The sequence below is a fragment of the Dermacentor silvarum genome, chromosome 1 (assembly GCF_013339745.2).
Source record: "Dermacentor silvarum isolate Dsil-2018 chromosome 1, BIME_Dsil_1.4, whole genome shotgun sequence".
NCBI classification, from domain to species: Eukaryota; Metazoa; Arthropoda; class Arachnida; order Ixodida; family Ixodidae; genus Dermacentor; species Dermacentor silvarum.
In genome coordinates, this window is record NC_051154.1 from 173,399,380 (window position 1) to 173,420,600 (window position 21,221).

General features: G+C 47.9%; 1 protein-coding gene across 1 annotated transcript in view; it reads left to right on the forward strand.

Moving 5' to 3' along the window:
- LOC119436398 (protein bicaudal C homolog 1-B-like) overlaps positions 1-21,221 on the forward strand; it is a 188,878-nt gene that overhangs the window by 142,010 nt on the left and 25,647 nt on the right. Inside the window, exons 14-15 of the mRNA XM_037703239.2 lie at positions 17,552-17,679; positions 18,668-18,828. Coding sequence (XP_037559167.1) covers positions 17,552-17,679; positions 18,668-18,828 — 289 coding nt within the window. The remainder of the gene's footprint in view (positions 1-17,551; positions 17,680-18,667; positions 18,829-21,221) is intronic.

A 21,221-nucleotide genomic window follows, 5' to 3' on the forward strand; every position in this document is an offset into this window, starting at 1 on the left:
TTGTAATGCTAATCTCGTTAACCTTGACATTCATCGTGAGATGGGTTTTGCAGGAATTTTTTAGATGCAGGAGTGAAGTTTTAGTTGTGTATAGTTCAGAAAGATGGTTAATAATTATTATACTAATTATGTCTTGACTCAAACAAATTTTGGTATAAATGTACTCTCCATGGCTAGAAATAAAGGTGAACAAGTTCGAATTTTCCTTTAACTGTTAGGGCATTAAAGAGTTGAAGTGCTACTGATCTTAACGTAGAGGACACTGCTATATTCAGATAGACGCTAGTGTTGATTGGAGCAGATTTTACTACAGTAGACTCATGTTAAGACGAATTTGGTTGAGCCGTATGTTCTAATATGGGGAAGACTGTGAACACTTCATTAGTTTCCCATAGACCCATTGTGAGAAAAAAAAAAAAAAAAAAAAAAACCTTAGCACGTACCAATAATTAAGGCATTTAAATTTGGCAGCCGACACTTGCACCTGGTGCTTGGCTCAGTGAGATGCCTGGATCAGCAGGCTTGCAGAGGTGGATCTTCTACCCATGCAATAATCAAAGGGTGTTTCTGCGGACATAGACAGCTACGCTAGTGTCAGCGATGATGTATATAACCTGCAGTGGGGACACCATAGAAACAGTAATTCAGGGAGTCCACGATGTGCCTCTGCAGGCTGGTAGTTACGTGATGACACTGCCCAGGTGCCACAAGAACTGGCTTCACGCATGATGCAGGTGATAATGCCCTGAGGGTGGTGATATGATAATATGAGGGTAGTGAAGAATTTTTGTCAAGCAAATGAAACGTTGGCTTTTGTGACAGCACACAGATTTGCACAATGCAAACAACAATTACACTGTAGATGAGCCCATAAAAAAAGCAATTAGTATCATGAAAGTCCAATAACTGTCATTTTACATCTGCCTGTTGGTTTTAATGCTGCTTCATTATTTTGTCATGGATATTTGGATGCACCCGGAACAGCGAATTTTAGATTTGTGGATGATTTCTGATAAGGCACAAATTGAAAAGTCCCTTTGAGTTCGTCTTAATGGGTGTCTACTGTACTTCCCATACTACAGCTTATTTCCTTGCTGACATTGACTGCATTCTTTATTTTATTTTGCACAGTACTGTGGACAATCGGTGAAATTCGTAATCAATTAATGCTTGAAATGGAGAGCTGCTGCTATTTTAGAAGTGTGCTTATTGGCCCTTTAAGTGATCCAGCACTCCCACGAAATGTAATTTCTGATATCTTGTCAAATCCAGTCATTGAACACTTCGACGTAAAAATCCAGCATACTAGTATTTGGTGTTGCTTGTTACCAGTGCTACATAACGGGGTTAATGATGTCTATTGTAGGATGTTGTAAATCACAGACTTTCTGTACTATATTGACTCTGAACTAAAGTTTTAAGATTACTATCTCGGTATTTAGAAGCACTCTAACATCAGCTACCACTTAACGCTGCATACTACACAGCTTCCTCTATTCCCTTGGCCAAACCACAAGTCCTTCTTGCAACAGCTGTGGTTCTGTGGAATTCATCACACATTCTATTATACTGTAGAGCAATACCAGTTATAGAGGTGCCATATCCAAATGTGGCAATGCTGGATCAAGGCATTTTGACATTTAGGCTCATACTGGACCCCTGGCACTCGCCATCAATGCAATAAAATACTCAATTTCTTGTTTAATTACATTGAATCAACCGGCTGCCTTTCAAATCTCTAGTTGTCATTCTGACTCTGATGTACTATCATCCAATAAAGTTTATGCACCAAGGGATCTGACAAAAAGCTGAATATCTCCGCAGCCTCAAAACGCAGCCTGGTATATGCGAACAACATTGTGATGTACGGTTTTACGGGCTACATTTAAAGGCTGCTTGGATATTTAGCGTTTTCTGAGATCCCGTGTTCCGTAAACTTTTTGGTCGATAGTACATCGCATAAAAAGCCAGCAGTCCAATCGCAATAAGTCTGACTCAAAGGTGAGGTTTTTTTTTTTCCTCCACTTCTGCCCTCCTTTTAGGGCTTTGTCTTCCCTCTCGTGCTACCTTGCAGGGTATCATGTAGGCGAATACTGCTATGCTGGCAAACCTCTCAGCTTTTTTATAAACATCTTTTTGCAAGCAGTGATTCAAATAGGGATTCAAAAGCGATTCAAAAAAGCCATTCAAATAAGCAAGAATAATGTAAAAAAATTTACTTTTGATGCAACAAAATCAATAAAGATGGTTTATTGGTGCTGTCTATTGCAAATATAGCATAACTATATTTAATTTAATGAACGCCACCATTTAGGATTGGCTCACAGCAAACCTAAGCAAGATACGGCCGATGGGCCACATGCCGCCCTCTGCTCCCATCTCGTCAGCTGAGCTTGACCAATTACCCCACAATTTATCAACTTATTGCCCGAACAGCTTTCCGAAACCTACCCATATATGTGTGTATGTATATGTATGTGTATATGTATGTGTATGTATATTGTGGGGGAGCACACGCTGCCACCTTCTCCCGCGGGCGCTCGCCCGTCGCCGGCGCACGGAGCGCCCGCGACAGCAGCCGGGTGGACATCTCGTGCGCGCACACCGCGCGCTGCGGGAGCCGGGCGAACACGGGAGAAATGCACTTTGCCCTCTCCCGGTTCTCGCTCGCCTCTCGCGACGCGCGTGCCGCGCGGGAAGAGGGAAAGCATCCGGCGGGCGAGGAGGACACTCCCCTCGCGGAAAGGCAAAAAGGCATAAAAGAGCGCGACCGAGAGACCCCCGCTGTCTCTGACCTCGCTTGACCTTCTGCCTGGACGGATTTTTACCTGCTGAAAGCCGTGAGTGACCTCGTTCGCGTGACTACCACACGCGACGAGGCAAGCCTATTTTATTAGTTGTTATACAGAGCGGACTTCCCTCTACAAGTGTGTTTTATTGCTGACAGCAATAAACGTTGTTGAGTTGACTCGCTGGTTGCCTTATTCGCCCGAACCCTACGTAGCTGCGATTACACGCGCTACGGGTTGGGGAAGACCCCCACATTTGGCGCTACCAACGTGGTTCGAATTCGGCAACACGGCGAGTTTTCTTTTCTGTTTTTTGGAGCTGGGACTACTGAAGTTGCAGTAAACAATGGCGACGGGCTTGTCTGACTTTCCAGATTTGTTCATGTTGTCGGAGGTCGCGGGAGATAATCAGATGCCTAGTGCTAACGCGGCGGCAGCTTCCGAACAAACCGGTAGCTTTGATTTTGAGTGTTTCACGCGGAACAGTCGGGATCGCGGAAACGCCACGTTGGCAGGGTTTAGGCCTGAGAGTAGGCCTAACACGCCTAACACCTCGCCGCGTCATCCCGCGGACTCAGAGCCACCTATGCCTCTAAATAGTTCGACGCAAGCTGCGGATGCGTCCGAACCTTCGGGCGGTAGTATTCCGTCAAGCGAAATAATGCTGCAGAATGCGCTGCAAGTCATGCAGAGCTTAGCCGGCGCCCTGCAGAACACCATGCGGGCCCCGTCGCAGAGCGAGCGACCACGAATTAAGGTAGACATGCCTACCTATAGTGGGTACCACGATCGCACTAGTGCAAACGAGTACCTCGACCGTCTGCAGTATTATCAGCAAGCAACAGGGCTTTCAGACGCCGAACTTCTCGCGCGCGTGGTCCCTGCTTCACTGACTGAACAGGCGGCTCGTTGGTTCCGACTGGCCGGACACAGAGCCCGCACAGTAGAAGAGTTCCGCGCGAACTTCCGCGAGGAATTTCTTCCGGCCAACTACGAGTGGCGTTTGAGGAGAGAGTTGGAGTTGCGTACCCAGCATCCGGACGAGTCCCTGCTGGAGTATGTTCGAGCGATGGACGAACTTTATCGTCTCGCAAGCCCTCTCGCCACCGACGCCGATAAAGTCGAGCGCGTCACACGGCAAGCGCACCCGACTTTCGCGGCCTACTTCAGGGGATGTAGGTACCGAGACTTAGACGAGCTCGCCACCGAAGCAAAGCGCATCCAAGGGGACATCCTCGCGGCGCGAGCATACCGTCCGCCTCCACCCGCCGCGCTGTCACTTGAGCCTCGTTGCGCATGGAACGGCGGCGGGATCGCTTCACATTCCCCGAGGGTCGACGCGTCGGCATCGTTCGCCGACGAGCAGCAGGTCCAGCGTGGTTGGGAATTATCAGACCGCGCCTTGGACCCGTACGCCTACGCGCTGAAAACAGCACAGCATAACGCGGCACGCAGTGCGCCGCGGCAGGAACTGGCGACTAATGCGAGAACAGAGGAGCGGCACATGCCGACCGCCGAGCGTGGAAGCTACGGCCCGCCGGATTGGAGCGACGGGCGCCCACGCCACCGAGGCTTCGGTGGCCGTTGCTACCAATGCGGCGGACTGGGGCACATCGCCCGTGACTGCGCAAGCACGCCGGGCCAAGGTCGAGCACGTGGTTCGGGAAACGGGCGAGGCCGCCGGTGATCCACCTTGGGTCCCGGGCGGCGATCTCGAACACAACTGGCGATTTCGATTTACTTGCGCCTTTGGCTTGTCGCGTAGGAGATGTCGCGGACTCGCAGGCGCCGTTCATCGAGCTAACGATAGCCCGAAAGAAGTTTGCCGCATTACTGGATACTGGGGCAAGCGCTTCGTTATTTGGTGACGAGGTGTTGCAGCATCTCCGCGAGAACAATATCCGCTTAAGAGATAGTGACATCACTTTCCGCCTTGCTTCCGGCACAGCACAATCGAGCGGTGCAGCTAGACTAGTTATTCGTTGGGAGAGACGCGTCAGGCGACAACGCCTTGTACATCTTCCCGGTCTGTCAGTGCCTGTTATTTTAGGTCGAGACTTTCTCGCCAAGTCGGGTATTTTGATAGACATCGCCAGCGGAGGTTACCGAGAGAACGGAACGGGTGTTTTGAAGCGTTTCGCAAAAGCGCCCGTGCCTGCGGCGACACGCCAGTCTCCGGGGGCGGCGCGAGCGGGCCACACCCAGCCGCAGCCGAGCGAGCAAACCGTAATCGGTAAAGACGATCAAAGCAACGGAGAGACGGTAGCACAACATTGTGCCGCGACGTTGCAAGGGGCAGCGCACCCACTTTTGTCAGAGGTCAACAGCCTGCCGGAGAGAGAACGGGCACGACTGTCATCGCTGTTGTACGAATACGACGCGATTTTCACGGACCGGCCGGGCCTCACTACGTTAGTCAGGCACAGGATAGACACGGGTGACGCTGCGCCGTGGAAATGTAATCCTCGGCCGATAAGCTTGACTAAACGGAAAGCACTTGACAGCGCTTTAGACGAACTCATCGACACAGGCTTTGTGGAAAGGTCGAACAGCCCATGGGGCTTCCCGGTAGTTCTAGTCCCGAAGAAGGACGATACTTATCGCCTTTGTGTAGACTACCGCAGGCTGAATGAGGTTACGAAGAAGGATGCGTACCCTCTACCCTCCATTTCCTCTTTAGTATCTAACCTAGGCGGGGCGAAGTACTTTACGACGCTCGATGCTAGTCGGGGATATTTTCAGGTCGAAATGGACGAGCGTGACAAAGAGAAAACGGCTTTCACTTGTCACCGCGGGCTCTTTCAGTTCAAAAGAATGTCTTTTGGCTTAGTCGGAGCTCCCGCTACTTATCAGAGGTTGATGGACCGAGTTCTAGGAGATGCGAAGTGGCAACATGCTCTCGCATATCTCGACGATATAGTGGTTTATTCGAAAACATTCGACGAGCACTTGCGCCACTTGAGAGACGTCCTAGACAGGTTGAGGTCCGCGGGTATCACGTTGAACCCGAGTAAAGCTCAGATAGCTGCGAACAGAATAACGCTGTTGGGATTCACGTTGGACAACGGCCGCATTCTGCCGAGTGAGGATAAGCTCGAGGCTATACTGAGCTACCCGTCGCCGAAAGATATCGGCGAACTGAGACGCTTTCTGGGATTGGTGAACTTTTATCGCCAATTCATTCCAGACTGCGCGGCAGTGCAAGCGCCTTTAACGAAGCTCTTAAGGAAAGACGAGCGTTGGACTTGGGGTCCAGAGCAGGAGGCGGCACTGCGCGGCCTCACAAAGGTGCTCGCTGACACGGCAGAGTTGCAGCTGCCCGACTTGAACAGGGAGTTTGTGATTCAAACAGACGCAAGCGACCTGGGTCTAGGTGCAATTTGCTTCAGGAGCACGGAGGCATTCTCCGACCGGTTGCGTTCGCGAGCCGTTCGTTGACGCCGGCGGAAAGGAACTACTCGGTGACAGAGAAGGAGTGTCTCGCGATAGTTTTCGCTCTGCGAAAGTTTGACTATTATGTCGACGGAGTGGCTTTCACAATTGAGACTGACCACATGGCTCTCACTTGGTTGAGGCGCTTGAGTGAGCCGAGTGGTCGCCTGGCGCGTTGGGCACTGCTGCTGCAGCGTTACGACTTCACCGTGCGCTACCGCAAAGGAAAAAGCAATGCCGCAGCGGACGCACTTTCGCGAGCGCCTGTCCGAGGCGAGGGAGAAACCCTGGCCGTAGCCCGAGTAAGGGACGCGGAACAACCGTCGATCCTGGGCGAGAGCGTGAACCACGTAGATGTTGTCGGTTCCGCAGGAGTTGTCTTCAGCAGAAAGGAGCTGTTCGAGGCTCAGCAGAAGGATCCGTTTTGTCGAAAAGTGCTTGACGGGCTCCGAGAGCCGGGCGGCGCGGCCGCCGCGCACATGGAGGCAGCTGGTATTGCTGTCGGTGCGGAGCGCTCAGGAACAGCTGGTAATGCTGTGAGCGCACTGGATTCCTATCTGCTGAATTCCGACGGCGTCCTGCTGAGGTATATTCCCACCGAGAACGACACAAGTGAGGCGTTTAAGGTGGTGATACCGCGCGCGTTGAGAGGAGCACTGCTACGCTACTTTCATGACTCGTGCATTGCTGGGCACGCGAGCGGCCCCAAGACTTACGTTAAGTTGTGTCGCTTCGCTACCTGGCCAGGCATGAAACGGGACGTGATTCGCTACGCCCGATCGTGTCATGTGTGCCAAAGCGTGAAGCCCCGAGGCGGACGACCGCCCGGCTTCATGCAGCCTATCGACAGCCAGACTCCCTGGCAAATCGCGGCATGTGACATCATGGGACCGTATCCCACAACACCGAGCAGGAACAAATTCTTGCTGGTGGTCACGGATCACTTCAGTAAATGGGTAGAACTTTTCCCCCTACGAAAACTGACGGCACGGGTGATCATGGATAAGTTGATGGAGGTTTTCACCAGGTTTGGTTTTCCGGAGCAGTTGATAACGGACAATGCGTCCTACTTCACTGCAAAGGTGTTCGTTGACTCATGCGCCGCACTGGGCATTAAGCATAAGAAAACGACAACCTACCATGCTCAGTCGAACCCCACTGAACGAGTCAATCGCAACATCAAGCACATGCTTGTCGCGTTCTCTGAAAGGCATAAGGACTGGGATACCTACCTTCCAGAGATCGGGTTTGCATTGCGATCGACAGTAAACCGCTCGACTGGGTATGCGCCTTCTTCTCTCAACCTGGGGAGAGAGCTGCCGAATCCGATGGATAGGGTTCTCGCGGATCGCAGCGGAATGCCAGTCGCGCCGTCAGCACGAGCTGAATACGCGACGCATCTACGTGCCAAGATGACGGAAGCTTTACATAAAGCACGCTGTAATCTTCGCACTGCAAGGGCACAGCAGAAGGCGCAGTACGACCGCTCGCATCGGAACGTCCACTACGAAGTGGGCGATCTGGTGCTTCGACGCCAGCACGTTCTCAGCGATGCTACCAAACAGTTCGCTGCCTCGCTGGCGCCGAAGTGGTCCGGGCCGTATCTAGTGAGAGAGAAGGTTTCCTCGCTTGTTTACCGGCTCGAGAACAAGAAAGGAAAGCCGATCGGCGGACCGGTACACGTATGCGACCTGAAACGCTACGTGCCGCGTGATGAGCAGTGTGATGACGATCAGGCCCTCCCTCAACCGCGATCGGTGAGAGAGAGCAGTCAGAACAGAACGGCGAGCCCGCAGCCGCGCTACAATTTGCGTAGCAGGCGAAGGTAATCTGACTGCTAGTTGCGTAACCCGACGACTGCGAGGAACATTCGTAAGTCCGGGTGGCGTTGCGTACCGCGTGAGCATACAGCCGCGCCGGGCTGGCACCTTGGTAGTTCCTGCCGGGGAAGCGAACGTCTAGTGACCATGGAGCGCCGAGTATGGACGACGAGTCGTCAAGGCCACGACGGGAATGTGGCGTGAACGCTCGACGCGTGGGTGTGCGGTTTCACCAAAGACTGCTGTGAGGGCCAGTGCGGTGATTATCCTGTGCTGCGACTCGAATTGGTGATGATGCTTGCGAACATTCCCTTCGCAACAGACGTCGATGGTGTCCCCGGATACGGCCAACTATGCTGCTGATCACAGTGCCGTTCCGTGCAGTTTGCTATGCAGTTGCTGATAATAATTTCCAGGAGCAGAGCAAGACGAGATACGGCCGTGCGAATTGCCTGCAGTACGCGCTGGAACAACTGACGCCCTTGCAGTGCTGACGGCGCTACGCCGGCCTTGGAGCCGCACGAACCGCAAGCCGGCGGCCGGCAGACGACCACCCCTCCAGCGCAGCCGACACCTAGGGCGCAGCACTGAGAGCCACCTTCGAGCCCCGACAACGATCCCGCCTCGCAAGCCCGAGCAGTGCAGCTGACCAGCCGCCTCCGAGTCGGCATCAAGTGTCCGCCAGCTGAGGGCTACATCACCACAACGCTTCCTCGGTCGCCAACCTCGGCGGGTACTCAGGCAAACGGACGTCCCTAGGTGCCAGCCTCAACGTACGGGGGCCTTCTTAAGGGGGGGAAGATGTGGGGGAGCACACGCTGCCACCTTCTCCCGCGGGCGCTCGCCCGTCGCCGGCGCACGGAGCGCCCGCGACAGCAGCCGGGTGGACATCTCGTGCGCGCACACCGCGCGCTGCGGGAGCCGGGCGAACACGGGAGAAATGCACTTTGCCCTCTCCCGGTTCTCGCTCGCCTCTCGCGACGCGCGTGCCGCGCGGGAAGAGGGAAAGCATCCGGCGGGCGAGGAGGACACTCCCCTCGCGGAAAGGCAAAAAGGCATAAAAGAGCGCGACCGAGAGACCCCCGCTGTCTCTGACCTCGCTTGACCTTCTGCCTGGACGGATTTTTACCTGCTGAAAGCCGTGAGTGACCTCGTTCGCGTGACTACCACACGCGACGAGGCAAGCCTATTTTATTAGTTGTTATACAGAGCGGACTTCCCTCTACAAGTGTGTTTTATTGCTGACAGCAATAAACGTTGTTGAGTTGACTCGCTGGTTGCCTTATTCGCCCGAACCCTACGTAGCTGCGATTACACGCGCTACGGGTTGGGGAAGACCCCCACAATATATATATATATATATATATATATATATATATATATATATACACACACACACACACACACACACACACACACACCCTCTGCTAACAATTTTCTATTTCTAGCTTTATGGCAAATGCAATGATATCGACACTGCAGGCAAATTGTCGCAGTTGTCGTCACTGTGATGTTCCGCATTAAATCCAAAAGCCATATACATGAGCGACGCATACCCTGTGGGTGCGGGAAAAAGCACGTAACAGTGAGCCGAAAAGGGTGGCGGCTTGATGGGCATTATTTCCCATGCGTTCAATATTCGGGTTAGTTGTAGGTCACGTAATCAAACGCGAATGGGAAGGAGAGTACGCATCTTCTCCTCTAGCCCTGCCGTAGCTGTGGATGACTGTGGGCGGTTGACGATTACGCAGCCCGCGTGCCATATCTAATTGTTGGTAATCATTGGTGGGTGCAACGATAAAGCGCGAGCAGGGACAACTGCTAACTTCATGCGCACTGTCTTCCTTGCCGGGCTGTCTTTCTGCGCCCCTAGTGTTGCAGAGTTAAGAGACAGAGGTCATACTGCAGATCACTGACAGAGGCCGTCAGTAGTGGACATAAAAATAGACAGATAATGATGAACTTAATTTTCGGAGTTGTGCTGAATCACACGGCTGTACGAACCATTAGCCTCCGTTGCTGGCGTTCTTCATAATGCTTGCGTTGTGAAAGCGAGTGCTCGAGGTCATCCAGTGAGGTATTTACAGGTTTACATGGTCCGTGCATTACACTATGCTTACTATTTTAATTTTAGGTGAATGATTACTACAATTTATGTGGCCATTATAACTAACGTATAGACTCGTGTAAGGGCCGCACTTTTCTGTCGCGATTTTGACGCGCCTTTCATGGGACCGGGCCATTTGACCTCATTTTTCTAATTACAGTATGAAATCCGCCGTAACCTCCGCGATCGCATCCTCTCGACATCCAGTAGCGATGTGCGAAAGTACGCTGCGCACGACAATTCGCTGTTGATCCCGATCAGAATCCGTGCACGGAACGCGATTGCCTCTCAGTTGGATGTCTTTTTTTTTTTTTTTTTTTAATATTGGTTGTCAAGTTGTGGGTGCGGCCCTTACATGGGTGTGATCCTTACACGGATTTACACGGTAAGAATCTTCCTCCGTTTAATAGTCTTCTATTTCGCTATCACTAATACTGCTTCGCCTTCCCGGCCAAACTGCACTCTTTTTTATTTTTTAGTACTTTGAGTCCGAGTATAAGCGCTGCTGCGCATGACTTCTAGACTTCTATTTATTCTGATTTCGAGTGAATCGGGCCTGTGGCAGATAGAATTCTAGTTCATGAGCTCGTCTACTCGAAGAGGCGGGCATTAATTGCACAAAAATTGAAATGCATAATCGACTAACAGAATTAACCAATTAAGTGTTTAGCTAATTACCTTATAACCCATGTTGCAATTTACAAATTCTAGCCGTGGAATGCGGATCCACTTTGAACTAAATTTCAGGCTGACACCAGTGTCGAGATATTAATTCTCTAACTTTGCGGGGAAATACATTGGCGTGCCAGTCACTTTCTCAACAAAGCATTGTTTTAGGCATACAAATTGCAAAAGTATGAAAAGAACAAATTATGGGATTTTACGTGCCAAAACACGATCTGATTATGAGGCACGCCGTAGTGGAAGACACTGGAATAATTTAGACCACCTCTGGTTCTTTAACGTGCACCTAAATCTAAATATACGGATGTCCTAGCATTTCGCCCAATCGAAATGCAGCCGCCGTGGCTGTGATTTGATCCAGCGACCTCATGCTTACCAGTCCAACACCATAGCCACTAAACAACCACAGCCGGTAAGCGAAAAAGTAACTGGAACGCCAATGTATTTCTCGGCACTGTTCGGGAATTAATATCTCAAAACTGGTGCCATCCTGAGAATTAGTTCCTAGTGCATCGGCCTTGCAAATTCCACTGCTAGAACTTGTAAATTGCAACATGGGCCATAAGTTAATATGTTAAAAACCTAATTGGTGAATTTTTTTAAGTAGTCGATTATGCATTACAATTTTTTGTACAAGTAATGACCAGCTCATGAACTAGAATTCTGCTATCTGCCACAGGCAACCTTTAAAACTTTTTTGAAAATGTTTGCTGAAACACCCCGTATTTATGGTCTCCGCATGCAAGAGGCGATGTTTTCATCCCTAATGCGTAAATGTTGTAAATAATTAGAAGAGCTTTTTTTTATTTTGTCGCCAGTCGTTAGCATAGCCTACTGGAAAGAGAATCAATATTGAGACACATATCACTCACATGCTTTTCACACGCCCTTGATAGAAGACTCTTGCGAAGGGGTCACTGAAGTCTGTAGGTTTTTTTTTTTTTTTTTCGGGGTCAAAAAAGCATGCAAAGTAATTTGAAGTAAGGTGAACATACATCAACATATTCATTCTCTAGGTATAGGCTATTCATTCAGTTGACTACCTCCTTCTCTTTAAAAAAATATAATAAACTTTGTCCTTTGTATATATTTAAATATATTGTCTGTGCGAGTTCTCAGCGGAAATTAAAAAAAAATGTTAAAGCGAGGAAACACAGATAAGGTAGCCGCCGCTGTTGCTTCTAATGCGCTTGTCCTCCTATTGCCAGGATTTGCCGAAATAAAGCGAAAGTATAAATTACAAGCCGCGCACGTCCGCGCCAACAATGGTGCCGTAAGCTTTTAGCCACAACAAAAGTGAAAATATGGAGGCAACGCAAGGAGAATCTTCAAATTATGTGGGTAACAGAACTCCGGTAATGACACTTTAGGAGCGGGGGGGGGGGGGGGGGGGGTGCCCCCCCCCTCCCTTGGAAAAATTCCGGAGGGGGCTCGAGCCCCCTCCCCCCCCCCCTCCCCTCCCGTAGTCAGCGCCTATGCTTGGCGTAATGGGGTTAACCAAGATATGGCTGAACAATGACATGTGTAATTCTGAAATAGTGCTGCTTGGCTATAACATTTACCGAAAAGTCTTATTGCTGCAGCGGTGTCACTTTGTACAGGTCATGTGTGACGAGACTGCCTAATAGTTCCAAAATAGAATGTGTTAATAAAAATACATTTTGAAGGTCAGTTTTTATACTGCCCTCCTAACTGTGACATATGGCTTCTGAATAGCTGACTTATTTTCTTTATAGTACTTGCTGACATGACCTTGTGTGTCCATTCAGTGTCCTAGCTGTAGACTGAGACGACATTCCTGTAGCTCTGCAATTCTTCTGAGCCTCTTGCAGACATTGTTTCACAATTTAACACAGTAAAATCAGTCCACATGAATGCAAAATTACACAATTAATACTATCTTATTATTGTAATGTTGTCCTTCCTGATGATTCAAACATTGATGTATTTGCAAATATATCTAATCATAAAATATTTAGTCTAAGCGTTAAACTGAAATTCAGATCTGAACTTGCAAACGGAAGTCTGTTGTGCGTGTGTTTGCATGTACAGTATAGACCACTTATAACGTAATCGCTTATAGTGCAGGACCGGATATAGTACAGTCTTTTCAGACTCCCGTTGATTTTCCCATAGTGCTCCTTGTATACGCATACCGCTTACAGTGCAGCCGCGTGAGACGAAATACCGATTATAATGCGGCTTCCGTGGGAAAATCTCGCTGACAAGGGCGGTAGCGAGCACGCTTCACAATGAGGTGCCCCCACCAATGGGAGAGGAGATCAACGAGGGCGATGTGGAGGAGGAGCATGAGACCTGGAGCATGAGTCCAAGGGCGATAAAATCGTCGCTGCGTGCTGTATGTGCGAGTGAAAGCACGCGGAGGACGTATGCCTTCACAGAGAGGAAACGTACAGCGGAGAGCAAACGTGACTTCCATCGCGTGAAAGGCCGTGGAGGTATGGGAGGGAGGTATGGGAGGGAGGTATGGGAGGGAGGTATGGGAGGGAGGGCGGGCGACGCTGTGATGCGGCACCAAATGCGTATCTTGCAACTGGGTGCAAGGGGAACTGGTGACGCAATCTCCCACGCGAAAGGAGCAAAGTGGGAAGGCAGCACGGGAGGGAGGGAGGGAGGGAGGGAGGGAGGGAGGGAGGGAGGGAGGGAGGGAGGGAGGGAGGGGGTGGCTTCTACTCTGCCAACAAATGCGTTTGCACCTGTGCCGGCTGTCAGTGTTGTCGCGCGCAGCGTATCTTGAAAGCGATCTCCACACGACTCTGACCTTTGTATGCGCTGTGTTTACGCTGCTCAGTTTCCGTTGAAGCGATAGACCGCACGAACCTTCGCTCGCTTCGGCGGCCACGTTTCCCCACGCCCACGTTTTGACAGTCGTCTGCGGTCATCGAGTCTATTCATGTTTGCTTGTGCGCATCGACACCACGCTTGTTAATTCAGTTAGTAAGAGAATGTGTCAAGTTTATGCAGCCGATAAAACAACTATCCCTACTCCTTATAGCTCTCTACTAATTTGCTATCGCAATTGATGCTTCGCGTTTCGGGCGAAACTGAGACTTTTTTTTTTTTAATTATTACTTTGTCTGCTTCATGCAAAGATCGTGGGTACTTGGACATTAACCTTTCAACGCTCGTAAATTTAAACGGATGCAAATCTCCTGGTCGCACGTTTCAATTCTCGGATGCGCGCGGCTGCTTGGTCTACATGTTTTGCATACGTGCAAGGGCTTGAAAATCGTTGTTTTGGTTATAGTGCGGTACCGCTTATAGTGCAGATATTCACGACTCTAGCGACTTACGTTATAAGTGGTCTACACTGTACTAGTGATGTCAGTATGTTAAATTCCTTACATGATTCTTTTTTTTTTTTGTCTCCCTCTATGAATCAAGTGAAATCTGTTCATTGTATATGGTGCTCTTGGAAAAAAAAGATTCTGACTTTGAATAATATCAGTGAGGATCAAATCTAGTTTATGAATGACAAAGTAATAGCGTGTCTCATATGCAAGCTAGAAGGAAAAAAAGAACACGAACTGCACCTTTGTTTCTGCACTTCTAAGATATTCGAGCAGCATGAGCACCCGCCGTGGTTGCTCACTGGCTATGGTGTTGGGCTGCTGAGCACGAGGTCGGGGATCGAATCCCGGCCACGGCGGCCACATTTCGATGAGGGCGAAATGCGAAAACACCCGTGTACTTAGATTTAGGTGCACGTTAAAGAACCCCATGTGGTCCAAATTTCCGGAGTCCCCCACTACGGCATTCCCCATAATCTGATCGTGGTTTTGGCACGTAAAACCCCATAATGTTTTTAGCAGCATGAGGAATTAAACGGCTTCAAGGAAGTCAGATGGATATTACAGCATACACTTGAACAAAAAAATTTATGTCCTTGGAAAAGTTCTGGTGATCTCTTCAAAGAAGAAAATACCCATGGCTGACCAATGATGTCATTCCTGTTATTGGTAGCACCAAAATTGCAGAAGCATTTTTTTTTTTCCAGCTGTGTTCTCAGTCGATGGCCATACACCATTGTTTTTCAATTCCCGATAATGTAGCGCCCATGAATGATGTGTGTATAATGAAGGTATACTTTTGTTGTTGGTGGTGTTGTTAAACTTGGATGTAAATGGAGACTAAAAAATACCCAAAACAATTTAGACTATTAAAACATTCTTTAATTTTTTTTTTTAGTTTCAGTCTTAGTAAATTTGCAGTAATAGGTTGATTATAGAAAATTAAGATCAGTTCCATTTTTGGGTTTTCACCTCAATACCCTAGTGCCAGTATGTCATGTGACATTAAAGATTGCAAAGTGTTTTTTTGTATTGGGACTGTTGGAGCTTAGCAAAAGACTGAATTTTGCAAGTTTTAAGAACTTTTAGTGTTTTAGAATGCAATGTAGTCCATCATTACCAATAAAAACATAACTAGGCCCAAGTATACACTCTCAACATGCATGTCATGGTGAGCTGTTGCGGGAACTTCAAGTTGGCTTCACTACCTGTCTTTCATTATTCCATCATTTCTGGCTTACCAAGCCTCTTTTCCTGGTTAGTGCCTTTTTTGGTACTGTAGAAATTACTAATACAGCTGAAATATTTTCTTGCTCTTTATTATCCTTTTAAATGTTCTCTGGGATAGATGTGATACAAGTTTCTAGTCTGCTGTGCCAACTTGTGGTTGAAGTAGTTAGCCTATATAAGAAATCACTCTTGCACGAAGCTTCCAAGTGATTGGTAGTACACAAATTACTCCCACCTCAAAGGTCTATGGGCAACCACATTGTAGCAGCTTGTGTGCCTGAGGAGCAAGGACATTAGCTGCCATCTTGAAATTAGGACTTTTCTTTGGCCTACCGTTCTTCGTGACCATGACAAATTAAAAGTTGCTCAGTACCTTGGCTTTTTGATCAGAGTTCCTTCATGTTGCTTTTTAAAAATCCATCTTCTCGTTATGCATGTCTGTAAAGATACTCGAGCACATACTTTTCAAGTACACCCCATGGTCATGCACCACGGTCATTCCACTGTCACTCAACACATTCGAACTGCCCAATATAGCAACAACCCTAGCCAGACACAAGCAGGCAGACTTTTTTTTTTTTTTTACTTTGATAATATGTGAGCCCATGTCGCACCCTAAATTGCTAATCAAGTTAAAGCCAGTCTTAAAAAGTGATGTTGTTCGCATGTGTCAGTGTGCCTTTTGTGTTTACATTGAACCATGTTCACATGATGCAAATTCATGCTTTACTCCTGTGCAGTTGGACATTCCATAAAATCTATGCTTTGCTCTCTCCCCTTTTTTCCCCCCTTTATTAACGACGTTGTTCACAACATCCCTATCAAGATACAGCTTCTTGCTGATGGTACCAGGAAGTCTTTGCTCTACTAAAGGGATTATTCAAATTGGTACATGGTGTTCATCGTGGCAAATGACTATTAGCTCAAAGAAAGTTGTTACAACAACCAGGAACAGAAACCAACATTGTTTCCCTACTGCAGTAATGATCTCCCTATATCCATAGTCCAGGTATAGGTATTTAGGAGCTTTATCTCGGACGAAAAAAATCATTATTGGAAAAAAAAAAAGGCAGTGAGCAAGCTTTTGTTTTTGAGGACTTTTGAGGACAAGAATGGCCTGACATTTGTCGGGGCATTCTTGGAACATGCTGCTGTCATATGGGATTCATACTAACGGGAAGATCTCTGTACCTGGCCGACATCACCTACAGCTCTCTGGGAATTTGCAAATCTAGAAAAACTAGAAACCAGCCAATACCAGGAAACAGAATTTATATCTTTTGCCTCCAAAAATTAAGAATAAATAAGATTGCGTACATTAGCTAAGCTAGTTGAAGTCTCGCATTTGCCATATCATTTTAAAAAGGTTACTGAAATTTTGTGAAACACCAACATCAAGTATTATTTTTTTCCCCCCCCATAAACCATGTCTAATTGGAATGCCTTGCCCACTGGTGTTGTAGTAGTTCAGCAGAAACCTGCTAGGTGGAGAGAATTAAAGGGAAAATGAGACATCCACCCAATCATGGCAACTGCTACGATTAGGTGGATGTAGCAGTTGCTACGATTCAATGGATGTCCGTCTCATTTTTCCTGTAATTACTTCTCTCTACCTAGCGGGTTTCCGCTGCACTATTACGTCAAACACTTGCCTTTGCTTCGAGTTGTCGATGAATTCCCTGCCATCTGCTAGCCGCCTGGTTAGCCCTGATGGTAGAGCGGCTGCCCCGGAAAGGCGGTGGTCCCGGGTTAGAGTCCCGGACCAGGACAAATTTTTCTTCAAATGTGAGGCTTTTCTTTCAAGGAACCCGTATGGGTTTCCTTTGTAGCAGTTGCTACGATTGGGCGGATGTCTCATTTTCCCTTTAATGATGTTATAGAATGCGTTGCACTTTTCATTTTTGCATGCTTTTGAATGCATGTCTCACTGAACTGAAATGAAAGTGCTGTGATAAGCATTTGTTTATTGCACAGTGGGTTATTTGTGTTGTATGTTTAAGCAGTCTTTGTGTTGAGTGTTCCCTTGATCTGCATTTGGCTGTTCGTTGTTTTAATATATTTGTGCTTAATTCACTCTTGGCCAAGGACTGAAGCCTGGGCTGGCAGTATTAAAAAAAGAGATGCATTTCCATCTCGCTTCTTACATTTAAAAATGCTTTTATTAAATTTTCCTGTCAGGTATGTTGATTCCTCGATGCCTCAGTACCAAAAAAACATGGGTCCTGTTGGATGCGAAAGGAAAGTCACTTTTGGTGGCCCCTTGCCACACATGGACTATGAGAGAAGGAAGCTGCTTGCAACCAAAAGTGAGTTGGGCTGTAGTTTCATGGCTGCACTATGAAGTTTGCCCTACAGGTGTCCATCAAAAAAAAAAAAATTGCTTTCCTGTAAGTATTTTTTAAAGTTCGGGCTGTGAGCCTTAGTGGCGTAAGGCAGCCCCAATTTTGCAATCGGAAACAAGAGTGGCCATTACTTACACGAGTTGCGATTTAATGAACTAGTTTGCACCAGGTTTCCAATTTTGTGGCCATAGTATCTTGCTGTGACATAGCGGTGCCTTCCGCTTGATTTTATGCCACTCTTATCATCCACCGTTCTGGGTTGGCTGATCCCATTAAAAATGTGGTTGGAGGGTTGCTCCAACTACTGACAAAGAACAAAAAGAAACAGCATCGGGAAAGGCATCGCTACAAGATAGCGGCCTTGGTTTACTTACCTTTTGTATAACTGGAAGGCCAAGGCAAACCTCAGGCACTTGACAATTTCATTGAAATACATTTGCTAATTGTGAAATATGGAATTTCTAGTGCTGTGTCATTCCAGGAAATTTGTAGATAAGCAGTTAATCTTTCTTGGATGGGTCCAAGTGAGTCACTGTCTGGAACTTCTGGTGTGTGGTGGCAAGTACAATACAAGCCTATAGTGTATCACAGCAGTTGTATTCTTCTGAAATTCTTGTTACATCTAATTGCATGTGACATGGAAAACTTCTAGCTATTAATATATACTGTGTTACACATGTGACAGGTTGATCATTGTGGATTGGAGCGGTTAAAGATGCGCATGAATAAAAACATCAAAGAAGGTATTCAGTTAGCTTCAATAGATCACATTTTGTGCCCGAGAGCACGTTTCGCAATGTATTAGGCATAAGTTAAGAAGATTGCTGTTTACCAAGGAATGTTTTTTAGTCTTGCTATTCATAAACTTCTTAATAGTGAATTAGCTGTACTTGGTAGATGAATTTCTGTTTACCTGCAGATGCTGGCATTCATGCATACACTTTACCTGCAGCAATGCAAGAGCATGCTGGTTCTACCAAGAGGGTGCCTTCAAGCACCTGGTCTGGCTTTGGCTTTTCGAAGTCCATGCCAGAAAGTGTGAACAAGGGACAATTCCAACAGTGCAATGCTGCCACCTCTTCTAGACGCCCACCCAAACTGGAAGAAACTAAGGTAATTTGTCTCCTGTAGGAAGTGCCAAATGCCATTGTCTCCCAATGGAAATGTTAAAAGCCCAATTCTTCTGCCAGTTACGATTTATTTATTGATTGGACTCATGTAGTTTTACCTGCCGTGGTGGCATAGCGCATACCTGCCATGTCTCCCAGATTACCCGGGAGACTCCTGGATTAGGACCATTTCTTCCGGTTGTACAGTTGACAGGAAAATCTCCTGGAAATTGCTGTTGTGACCCGTTCCCGCGTCCAGCGCTTTGTCAGGCCACACTGGCAAAAAAAAAATCTTACCCAATCTAATCCATCATCACATCCATCATTTGCATCATACTGCAGGTCGTGTGGGCTGCAGTATAATGTAAATAAATAATCCAGTTGGAAGTTTATCACACAAAGCATTGTTGAGTAGTAGGGAAACCCTTGTCACAGACCCTGTGAACGAGGCGCAGATACCAGACCAAATTCCAAAGCCGACTTATCAGCTTCCGAAAATAATCCCACGAAAGCAAGAACGACTAAGAATGGGCCCTCTGGTGCGCCAGCGAACGCTGGTTGCTATCCAAAGACCGAGTCAGAGCCCAGAGTTGTCAAAACACAACAAAATATATTCTTCACACAAGGCAGTTGCACACTTAGGCTAGACACAATACAATTCAGATGGGTATTCACAAAACACAGGAAAATTTTTAACGACAAGCACTAAGAGTCCAACACATAAAGTACAAAGTGAATAGGAACACTAAGTGTCCAATCGTATTCACCCATGTTGATCTTGGGAGTCAGACGATCCCGGCGTAGCTCGGGGCAAATCTCAAAGAAGGAACTTCTTCCGGAAATGCAGACAATTGATGAACTCGTCGACTAGCTTGCCGGGGAATCCCCTTCTTCCACAGACGGTCAGTCTCCATGTTGCATCTCTTCACCGGAGCGGTCCCAACTCCCTTCTGATTCTCGCTTGGCGTTTATATAGCCGTCACAGGCATTGTCGAACCTTCCTATCGGAGTCGTGCTCCCGTATCATGGCCAAAGCTTGGGGATCTTCTAGTCAATTCTCGCATCTTCGACCACTGCCGTCGGAGCCTCGTCCAGGGGGGTGATGACTCATCCTGTTGGCTCACCCTGTAGTAATCTATCGACTCGCTGGGTGAGAAGGTGTCTCGGCGCGTGCTCTCTCTCTCTGGTTACCGTCGCCTAGTCGATGCTTTAGATGTCTAGACTCAGATTGTCGCGTCGGCTGTTTGAGGCGTATGTGCTCTCCCCCTCTGTTGAAGCTGCCACGGGCCAGCGTGTTCTTTCGCTGGCTTGCGTGACACGTGGTGCGCGCTTTGATTTCGCGCTCTTTTGTGACAACCCTATACATGCGCTATGTCGTTAACCACAGAGCCGCTCCTTATGCTGACGCAACCGACTGACCCCCCCTGGTCAGAAGATCTCCCAGATTTAGTTTCTCCAAACTTGGCAGGTATGCATAGTGGTTTCAGCATTGAACTGCTAAGCCCGAGGGTGCGGGATCAAATCCTGGCTGCGGTGGCCTCATTTCAACAGGGGCGAAATGCAAAGACGCCTGTGTACTGTACATTGGGTGCATATTAAAGAACTTCAGGTTCTCGAAATTAACACCTTCAGGCACCTTGTCCACAAGCGTGGACACCAACTTTGCATTTATGTAGTTCCAAACACGGATTGAAAAACATGATTTGAAAAGCGCGGGCGAGCGCGCCTTTCCTTTCTCTATTTGACAAGGGGCGCCATCGCCCTGAAGACATACGAAATAATTATCAGAAAGCGCAGGAAAATGGCCGCTTCAAGCTTCTACGATGCGAGCCGTAAGTAGCTCTTCGTTTTTATTTGTTTTCGTGGTATTAACGTTATTAAAACCCCCCCCCAAAAGCCATTTATTTGTAAAAGCAGTGTTTCGTAATTGTCAAATACTATCTTTTCTTGGAGTACCAAGTGTAAGAGTGCCGCACGCAACTACCGAAAGTTAGTGTCCACGTTTGTGGACAGAACCTCAAAGCTGCCTTTCCGAGCGAGCTGCCTTGGTATAGCAAAAGACGCCCCTTGGCTAAAATAATCAAAACCTCTTACTTTTTTCAGGCATTTCTAAGCATGCGGTAGAAAGATGAAAGGTCTATGAACAGACTGTCGACGAACTTTTAGCTAAAATTCAAAATGGCGACGCATCCGATGCAGGGGAGGTATTCTGCAACAGTCCCCCTAGTGGACTTTTCCATTTCGTCTGCTGCTGAAGAGCTGATTGACTGTGGCGCCTGCCCCCTGCGGACACCGAGCTCAGCCCAGCCAATCGGAAGTTCAACAGCCGACGAAATGGACAAATCCACTAGGTGGATTATAGAATACCTCCCCAGATCTCTCGGATGATGAATGCAC